The sequence below is a fragment of the Orcinus orca genome, chromosome 3, assembly GCF_937001465.1.
Source record: "Orcinus orca chromosome 3, mOrcOrc1.1, whole genome shotgun sequence".
Classification (NCBI taxonomy): Eukaryota; Metazoa; Chordata; class Mammalia; order Artiodactyla; family Delphinidae; genus Orcinus; species Orcinus orca.
The window spans coordinates 106,969,181-106,979,782 of record NC_064561.1 but is presented as its reverse complement, the minus strand read 5'-3'; the positions used below and the strand labels follow the sequence as shown (position 1 = coordinate 106,979,782).

The 10,602-nt window shown below is 40.3% G+C and overlaps 1 protein-coding gene across 5 annotated transcripts in view; it reads right to left on the bottom strand.

Moving 5' to 3' along the window:
* Positions 1-8,158: 8,158 nt before the first annotated feature.
* The window catches only part of LIX1 (limb and CNS expressed 1), a 999,195-nt gene continuing 996,751 nt past the window's right edge, over positions 8,159-10,602 (bottom strand). For all 5 annotated transcript variants that reach the window (XM_049707524.1, XM_033400672.2, XM_033400685.2 and 2 more), the window contains one exon: positions 8,159-8,899. In XM_049707524.1, the coding sequence (XP_049563481.1) occupies positions 8,612-8,899 (288 nt within the window). In that variant the 3' untranslated portion in view covers positions 8,159-8,611. The remainder of the gene's footprint in view (positions 8,900-10,602) is intronic.

The window sequence follows — 10,602 nt, the reverse complement described above, 5'->3', positions numbered from 1 at the left end:
GTTAGTCCTCCATGGACTCACTACCACTGTTCCCAGAGAGTCCTTTTCTTAACAGGGTTCCATATTTAACTCAGACATTCCTCTCTTCTAACTATACAGCAAATTGAAACTGGGTTTAGAAATGGAGAGCATGAGGCTTGTTTTGCTTTGTTTTACGCCATTTATTTTAGACCCTGTAAATCCTACTGTAAACGTGTGTGACACCTGCAACGCCTGGGATGAAGTTGCCCATGTGGCGAGACTCAGCTTACTGAAGCCTCTTTTCAGGGGAGTGAGAGCTGAGCCCCCCTGGCTTTTCACAAATGACTGGTAAACTGGGCAAGGAGCTACTGCCCTTGCATTTCTATGAAGAAAATAAAAAAGGATGCAAAACATGTTGCCAAGAACACTCTGGATGAAGGAAACTTGTCTTAATTTAATTCACTACTTTAGTGAACCCAATCTTTAACAAACATCACTTAAAAGGATCTGTCTCAGCCTTTAAGAGAATTTGCTTTGGTGGCCTTGTGACCAAAAAATATTTTTTTAAAAATCCAAGTGGCCACAATAAACAAATAAATAAAACAAAATCCCCAGATCCATTGAGAGAAGATTAACTGAAAGGGTAAAATAGCTCCCATTTTTTAGTTCATTAAAGTTTCAGGTTGACTTTTCAACTCTCCCGGCAATCTGGTATTTCCCTGGGTCACCTGCGTTTTCACAATTTCCCTATGAAAACCTGCTTGTATTAAGTACTGCCTATTTACTTCCAGACATCATCTAACAGATTAGTACATGGACATAGGGAAATATCCGGGAGATACACAATGGATTGCCTCAGAATAACTTGTTTCCAAATCATTTTATAGCTTATCTGCATCATAACCCAGGGGTCAGAGTGGAGCCATACTTCAGGTTTGCAAGCTGCTCAGTCATGAGCAGGAACAAACAAACTACCCAGGTCATTGCACTATCCAGTTTTGCCACAATTGTTTTTAATTGTTGGGACCCACTGTTTTCTTTTCTATTAAAAGCAATAGCAGCCACTGGTAATGAAAGCCAGGGCCCACCAGAAATAGACCAGAGGAAATTTCCTGATTCTCTTGCATAGCAGCAATTCATCAGCACTGAAGGTATATGAAATGTGGCTGCAGAGTAATGCCAGTGATTAGGCCTCTCCACACAACAGAACTCTTACATATAAATGAGTGCCGTCCCCTTCAGGGCAGTCCTCAGAGAACCTGTATGCTTATTCCAGCGACGTGATTGGTCTGGAAACACTTTTGGATTTCCCCTCCAGGGGAAAATGTTCTTTTGAACATCCTTAATGGTGACAAAATTTGTCCTTTGAGGGTGAATTTTATTTTTGGAAATGGTACAATGTATTCATAGTGAACATCTGTTGTTTTTGGTCTACCCAGAATCCTTTTCCCCAACTAATGGTTGGAGAGACTGTGTTTCTTCTATTGTTCACTCGGTCTCTGAAGGCTCTTGAGGAGAAATAGTTTCAAAAATGCCTTGGGGTAGGCTGTGACAAAGTGAGAGAGTGGTATGGACATATATACACTACCAAACATAGACTAGATAGCTAGTGGGAAGCAGCCGCATAGCACAGGGAGATCAGCTCGGTGCTTTGTGACCACCTAGAGGGGTGGGATAGGGAGGGTGGGAGGGAGGGAGATGCAAGAGGGAAGAGATATGGGAACATGTGTATATGTATAACTGATTCACTTTGTTATAAAGCAGAAACTAACACACCATTGTAAAGCAATTATACTCCAATAAAGATGTTAAAAAATAAAAAAATAATGATAAAAAATCTTTAAAAAAAATGCCTTGGGAAATGGCCACATTTTCCCTATATTGGTAACTGAACCCATATTTACCTGAGATGACTACTGCTCCCCTACTAGGTCCAAGTCATTTAGGTGGGATGGCTTCACCAGTAGTTCCAGGGGGCAGACATGTGACTCGGGTGATTGAGTCAACTCTTAACACTGTGGCACTCGGCTCTGGAATTTGGATTTACACTGCTGGGAAGAGAACTTCTCATTCTGCTACGATGTAAGACTGAAACTGCTGGCCACCATCTTGCTGCTCTGTGGGGAGAGAGCCTGCTTATAAATGGAGCCAACACAAAAGAAAGGAGATGTGAGAAATGAGCAACGATACACATGGATGTGCACATATGTACACATCTATATAGTGAGAGAGATCAAGTCCTGGTTTGTGCTCCTGGATCCAGATGTACTTGGAGCGAAAAGTGTCCTGGGGCTTGTTTATGTAAATAAACTCCCCTTTTTGAGCCAATAAACTTCCCTTTTGCCTAGTAGGTTTGATTTGAGTTTCTGCCTTACTAATCCTGACTAATTAGTGATTCCTGACTAATCTGCTAGAACAGAGCCAGGTCTGATGAATGAATTAACTCCTCAAGCAAGGAGTAAGGAAGGCACCAAGACACTGATGACAAATTTCTACTCAAGAAACATTCATTGAGTACCTGCTAAGTATTAGGCCTAATAGTCAACATACTGAAATAAACTAGTCAGTTCAGGATGGCAAGGTGCTTTTTGCTGACAAAAGAGACTGACTCTTTTTTCTCTGACAAAAGACTCCATTCCCAAGGAGAAGTTCGTGACAGAAATGTCTTTGGGAAAAACAGCGTTCTTGAGCATTGTCAGAGCATGTTATTAGGTTCCCAAGGTGACTAATTTTTAAAGAAGACAACAATTATTTGAGGTTATGAATTCTATCTTCATAAAAATAGAATTCTATGTCCCTCTGTGTCTATATATCTCCTGTGGAACATGAGAACACAGGAATTTCTATGTAGGGGGAGGAACAACATGATGGTTAGCACATAATACATAAGTTTATTTCAGATTTGGGAAGGACTCCTGACTGGTTTGAGAGCTTACATTGGAGTGGAAGGAGCAGTGAGTGGGGAAAAGTTTAACTGTCACCAGTCCTAAGTCTAGTTTTCTTAGCAGCGTTTCTATTGCTTGAATAGGTTTTTCCTCATGTCAGCTTTCTTGGTCTATTCTTAGTATGAAAAGTCCAGGATAATCTAGAGCAATTTTGCTCTGAAATTAGTAAAGTGAGATTTCTTTGGTTGCAAAGCATGTGATCCACTCAGGTAAAGAGTAAGTGAATTTACTGAAGGGTGCTTGGGCCAGCAGCTCTCATGGTTTCCTCGTGGACCTCATGCTCTCACCTTTGACTTGTGTTTCTGCCTCTCCTTGCATCTGCTCTCCACACCAACCACCTCTCCTCTTTCTACTGACCAGCTTCCTCTGCTGACTCATCATTCCTACTTCCTCATCACTTCAGCCTGCACAGTGCTCATGAACATGACCCTTCCAACTTCAGCTCCCAACTTGAACTGCCAAATTCCTTCCATGTTTCTTAGCTCACATTCCTGAGGGGGACAGACTGATCAGTCCAGTTTGTAGTTTTGAGCCAGATTACCCAGAATCACTGGCTAGCTATGGGACATCCATGATCAGGATGGGGCAATGCCTGTGGAGCCAAATGAGAACACCAAAGAAGCAGGAAACTTTAGGGGCCTGGATGAGTACAATAATGCAGTCCTGGTTCATGTGCTTGTGTCTTTCCCCACAGGACCTGCAAAGTGGCTTAGTAGCTGCCATGTTTAGGTCATCCAATGTTCCTGTTTCTAGTGATACCAATTCTTAGAAATTTTCAAAGTGTTTGTAGGAAAGGCAGGAGAAAAGCACTTCTTCAGTAAGTCAGCAAGTAGAAGAAACCATGATCAGAAGAAGCAACAAGTGATGGCAGGGGGTGGGGTATTATCAAGCTAAATCTTGGGGTGGGGGGCTAAGAGAAAATAAGGGGACTATTTGGAGAACCAGTTTGAGACTAAGGAATATGCCCCCAGGAGGTAGGTCCACAATAATATGCCCTAGACCCACAGCTGCCCCTTATTCTATTCTCCCCTGCCCACAACCTAGAGCATATTAGGTCCCATATAAATCAATATTTAAGGTACCCTATTGTTTATACAAGCTAGTCTAGGAAACTGGCCATTTATGACCTTGCTCCTATAGAAGAATGCATCCTCAGGATTGAACAACTAACTGACTTACAAATGGACTTGTGACACATAATTGCTGCTAAAATTGGGAACTGCCTAAAAATAGATAGCAATTTGGGACTTTCACCTGAAAACCAACAATCACTAGAGAATCATCAGCTCGCAGGAAGAAGCTTCTGCTTCCCTTTCCCACAACCTACTTTGCTCCAACGAAGAAAGTGCTACCAGGGTTTAGTCAGGTTTAAAGAAGTGACTTTAACCATGGGCTAATAGAGATTTTCACGGTTTCTAGTAAAGAGATTAAAAGTAATTCCAAATGTTGGAGCCAAAGTGATAAAAAGAGTGGGAGCTGCCCCTTCTGCTTTTCTCTAGCTTCCAGGAGGGGTAAAGAGGCAACCTTTCCCTCTCCCCTTTATTCCTTTCTGTGCTCTCTCTGCCAAGAGGCTAGTTATATCAGAAGGCCAGGGCTGTGCTGCCTACTAAAGAATGTGCTAGGTAGCTCTAGGCCAAAAGAACTCAAATTTAAGTGTGATCAGAAACACCTGGTGGAGTGGTAAATAATCCAGACTCTCTCCTGGAATTTGGCCAGCAGGTCTGGGTGTGGCCCAGGAACGTGTACTTTTAAAGGATGATTCTGGGGCAGTTAGTTTGTATATCATATTTGTGAAAGCAAGACTGGACCCTGGAGCAGAATCTGGCTCTCCTGCTAAGGTGTGTGTGTTTGTGCATGCACATGCATGCTTGCTCTGCTTTAGTTCTGGGCTCCAGGAAAGCCTCTTGCTCAAGCAAAAGGTTTTGCTCCTACCTAAATCAGAAGAGCTCAACATTTTGAATTTGGAGCCAATGCCAAGTTAAGTAACAGCTCCCACTAGTTAGGCCATAGACCTCTGAGCCAGAACTTCCTGGGTAGAGCAGTGGTTCTCAACCTTGTTGTACATTCGAACTACCTGGGGAGCTTTAAAAAATACTGATGCCTGGGTCCCACTTCCAGAAAGTCTGATTTCATTGGTCTGGATGCAGTCTGGACAGTTGGGATCTTTTTTTTTTTTTGCGGTACGCGGGCCTCTCACTGTTGTGGCCTCTCCCATTGCGGAGCACAGGCTCCGGATGCACAGGCTCAGCGGCCATGGCTCACGGGCCCAGCCGCTCCGTGGCATGTGGGATCTTCCTGGACCGGGGCACGAACTCGCGTCCCCTGCATCGGCAGACGGACCCTCAACCACTGTGCCACCAGGGAAGCCCCAGTTAGGATCTTTTAAAGCTCTTTGGATATTTCTAATGGGCAGCCAAAGAAAACCACTGTAGTAGGGAAAATAATTTTCATTTTTCTGGAACCCTGGCTAAAAACAATCTCAATATTCGCTCTTTAACATGGTGGACACCATAGAAGAAAGATTGATATTTGCATTTCTGCAAGGTAAAAAAAACAAAACACCAACAATATATAATAGATAATGTCTTGAATAGTGTTTACCTGTAAACATAGTCAAGGATAATAAAAATATTCTTAGTCTGGCTTCTTTTGTCCTTTGGAAAGAAAGAAAGGCATGGCATGATATAACGGAGAACTCTGAAGCATTTCAGAGATAAAGTCAACTACAACAATACTCCTGACTTCAAAAGCTTTCCCTAAAGAAACCGAAAGGTGTTAAACCTTTATATTTTCTCTTTGTCCTGAGACCTAGCTGACCAGATTCATCGTTGATGTAGGTACAGCATTTCAGGACTATCTATGGCTTGATTCTTTTCATTTTCTAGAAATAGGTGAATGAATTTAACAGCAAACATATCAATGGACTATATCTTTTGAACAAATAGACAGCCAAATTCTGATCATGATAGGAACAATGACTTTATTAAATCTGTAATACTCTAACATGTTCACACAAATTTAGTGACTAGTTTGCTTCAAGCTGTTTTTTTTCATAACAATCTGGTGTATTGGGGTTTTGTGAGAATTAAACTATCTCTTGTCAAAATACAGTGCAATTCTGTATTTCAGGATGATGACATTTATCTTAGAGATAGGTTAATGGGACGATGTCTGAGTTAGTTGGATCCCTGCTGAAAAGCTTAAGAAACTGTAAGTATGTGCTCAAACTTAAGAGTTCTAAACTGGGGGTCCTTGGACAGAGCAATGTATGGATTTTGGGGAGGTCCACATACGCTCTGAAGCAGTTTGTGTAATTTTGTGTGTATATGCTTCGTTCTATTTTCCTAGGAGAAGGCCCATAGCTTCTATCAGATTCTCAAAGGGTTTATAACCACAAAAGGTTAAGACACATAGCTCCATATATTTAAATAGAGAATCCTCCACTCTAGGCCCCTCCAACACAGTGTGCTATTGAGAACAAGACATAGAAATTGAAAAATAATAATAACCTGCTTTGCTCTTCAACCCTGCTCTTCTCAGGGCCAGGATTATAGACATTTATGTGATGTACTGACAGCCATTAGGTCTTAGCTGAAACTGATTTGTGATAAATGAGCATCAAAGGGAGCAGCAGTGGCAAAGATTCTGACTTTTGCTTCTTTTGCTGAAACTTCCCTACCATTGCAGGAAGAGTAGGCAGTTTTGACCAGCCAGGAAAACTGATAGTGGCCAAGACAGAACCTCTGCTTTCAGTGTACAGAATGGGTACAGTTTTCTAATTGCAGGGCAGAGAATACATTTAATATTTTCCCAGCTAATTCCTGTTCCTGCATGTAATTAGATGGTGTCAGCTTGAGTTGGTCATTGTTAAAGGCTGCAAATGCAGTACAGATGTACCTACCTTTAATCACACCCAACACGGGAAGTTGTGGCTTTTCTGAAATGATAACGAGTAATGACTTTATGAAAAAATTACTTTAAATAGGAAGTAATTTAATTTTAAAATTTATTCAAATTATAAATATTAATTCTAATTCCTATTCAGAAATTTCTTCTAGGTGACGTTTAGCCTCATTATGGGGAGAAATGTGATTTTTCTGTTAAAACAATATTTTAAATACAATTTATCTAATATTATATAGCATTACTTTTTCAAGACATTTGAGGAGGGCAGATATATAGCTAAATTTTCCCCTGATGTGAAAAATATGATGTATGAAGTTAATTTTTTATTAACAAGGTTAATTCCAAAATATATGCTCAGTATATAGTACTCAGTATACAGTTTTATGGGGATTCAAGGAGTGACAATTAGCACTGTAGATATTTAGATATGAAGCTAAACTCACATTTTTGTAAACTTTAGTGTAATTATAATGGTTTTAGCTTTCATGAAATTTAATGTGCATTTGCCTAAACAAGAAGAAAAAGAAACCTTATTTAAAATTGAGAAAACCGTTTTCTTAAATTTGAATTATTGAAGTAAATGCAAGATAATCCTTTCCATGTTAAAAATAGGGAAATACTTGTAAGTGTTTAAAATTGACACTGCTGCCATTCTTAAATCTGAGTGACCAGGAACCATCTAAAAATTGGTTTGTATTTGCTTTTGGTTTCTAATCTGTTGATTGATCCGAGCCATTTTGAAAAAGAGATGGCAATGTTTTATCCCTTCTTTAAAGAAGATTCCAGTAATTTAAACTGAAAAATGACACTATGTTTGAGCTACTGGTGGCTTAAGTTCTTGAACAATAACAAAGACAGCTAATAATTCCTTTGCTCTAATGCATGAGAAACAAATCAAATGTGAATATAAGCATTGTTAAATGCTAATGATTTTTCAAAATGTTTTAACCTTTGAAATGACAGTAACTTTCTCCATTATAGATATATGACAGAAGTGGCAGAAATAAAAATGAATCAATTAAGCTATTTGCAGATTGAAAATGAATATGACTGATTGCAGGTCTCATAAAAATTGGATATTAATTCTTCTTGAGGAATACAAGTGAGGGTACTATCCTGGGTGATATTTATCCCCATATGGAAGAGTGGATTGAAAAAAAAATTTATTACTATGACATTTTAAGCCACATTACATTTATATAGTATTTTCATACTATTACCAGTTCAAAATCTTTGATAGTGGGATGTCCAGATAAAATCCTCACTGAAGTTTTGGATTACACCCAGTAGAGTGTAAGTGATCTTGTAGCTTACAAAGCTTAGGAAGAAACTCTGACCCCTGTATATTTTTTTAAAAGAATCCATATTGTTTATTTAATCCCAAGTATTTTTTAATTGCTATCATGCTATTTTCCCCAGTCCTGGCTGGTGTTCTTTTCGGGGATGCTACATTGACCCATTCTTTTAAACCACATATATAATCTAGCAAGGCACATGTCAACAAGGCTTCAGGTTAAAGCCAGGCCTGGAAAATATTTTTCAAGCAATCCTGTCTCCATCCTTTCAGTCTGAGGTGGAACTATCGAGAGTGTGATGGGAAAATTGTATTGAGTGACATGTTGGGTCCTATAAGGGTCCTCCTACTCTGAGATTCTATGAATGGAATGGGTGGGGAGAATTAGTACAGTCTTCAGGCAGCATCTATAGCTGCTAAAGCCTCTGATGACCTCCTTCTATGAGCTTCCTAATGTTACAGTCCGGCCTCTGCCTGCCTTGGGGGCAGCTGGGACCTGGCCTTGTTAGTGATAGCTGCAAAGGGCCGTGAGGCTCAACTGATCATCACTGGGTGAGGAAGTGTCAGGATCACTGTAGATCTGAGTCAGGGCTAAACTCAGGATTTCTTTCTTTTCTTTGTAAAAACGTAGTTCTTGTCCTGCTTTCCTGGCTTCCTCCAACTCCCTCAGGGCCATTCGTAGCTCTTGGGAGAGAATTCCTGGTGACTCCCGCTCCTTCATGATCCAGTCCAGGGCCATGTGGCTGCGCATCTTTTCATCTAGGGAATACTGGGAATAGTAGGAGATGACTTCCTGGGAGCCAAGAAACAAAGTCCAGAGTGTCAGTAAAGAGCAACAAAGGTACCTGGGCTCATGGCCTTCTGACGCCTCCTTTCCTGTGCCTCCATTACTCCCAACACACCCCCAGGGGTTCTACCAATAACCAAACCTCTCTGATGTTCACAAACTGAAGCCAAATCTCAGGACATACCTCTTAAAGGAAATAGAGGGCTAAGCTGGTACACAAAGTAGGGGCACTCCAGGTTGAATCAAAACACTACCACCAGGAATGACCCAATAATGTTCGCAGAACAGAGCTCTGACCTTGCTAGAAAATATGCCTTCCTTTGAAAATGCATTCCTATAACAATTGGTATGAACATTATCTCATTCACCGAACTCTTCTGCTCAGCATTATCTCCTTTGGCAAGATAAAAAGGGAAACAATTATACGGAAGGATTCGGACAGAACTGGGTTTGGTCACACCCATTGCAGAAAGCAGGGAGCTTTGAATCAGGACAAGACTTAGACACCAGGAGAATCAACTTCCTAACTGCTATGTTGTTAGCATAAGGAAGATGACAGACTGAATGGCTCACAGAGACTATGGGAAGAACTTTAAAAATGTATTATGGAATATAGGTATTATCATCATTGATATCATAATGGTACCTTCATGTACGTTGTCTCTCACTGTCTCCAAATAATTAAAAATTTGTCACTATCTGTCAATTCTCATGTTTAAAATTTGCCAATACATTGTAACATCATGTATAAGTTTGATGGATGCACTTTAAGAAGATCTTGTGGAGTGGATGCATTGTTTACTTTTATTTTCAAGAACATATGGTATTTATTTATGACCTTAACAAATTAAAAACAATCATGGAAAAGTGTTTATAACTAACCCGGCATATTTCAAAGGCTTTTTATTAAATCAAAGGAAAAGAAAAAAACAGCCAAAGCCATTGTCAGCTACTCATTTCTTTTCCATCTTTGACATTTTGAAAGCCAGGCTTTCTAAGCAAAGAACAACTAAAAACTCCTGGGGCTGCAGTGCATGGAAAACTCCTACATCCACCCTCATATTGCTGACTAGTAAAGGCTCTGTTTCTCATACAAATTCCTGTTAGCAAACTCTCAAAACAAACTACCATCTTCGAAGTCTAATGGGGTAAAGGAAGAATAAATCTTGAGGGACAGTAGGTGAGAACCGTTAAGTGCATGGGAGAGGGGGTTGTCTTTGCTACTAAAAAAAGGGAGAAGGGTGCTTTTTATAGGTAGCAAAGAAATAGTGAGACCCTGTCTCTGAAAAATAAAGAAGAAACTTCCAAACCAAAAAACAGGAGCAACTGAAATACCAGGTTGTCCACCTTTACAATCATTTCTGTTGTCCCTTAAGGACACTTGGTGGGGATGAGAAAAATCCTCCTGCTACACAACCAACTCTACCTGTTCTCAGTGAGAAGGTTCAGAAGCAGTGCAGACTCACATTTCTTTCTGCCTTGAAGAGTGGGAGAGGGCACACATTCAGCAGGCAGGACAGGTGCATAGAGTAGATTCAGTATTTGACTTAGAAACTAAGTCTGTCTTAATGATCCCTTCATTCTGGCATTCAGTACAGGTATCTAAATCAGGCCTATGCCCAGCCAACATTCTTCTGAGTGTGCATTTTTGGTCAGTCCCTGATGCAACTGGACTGATACATATCCTGGAAGATGACAAGCCATCTGCT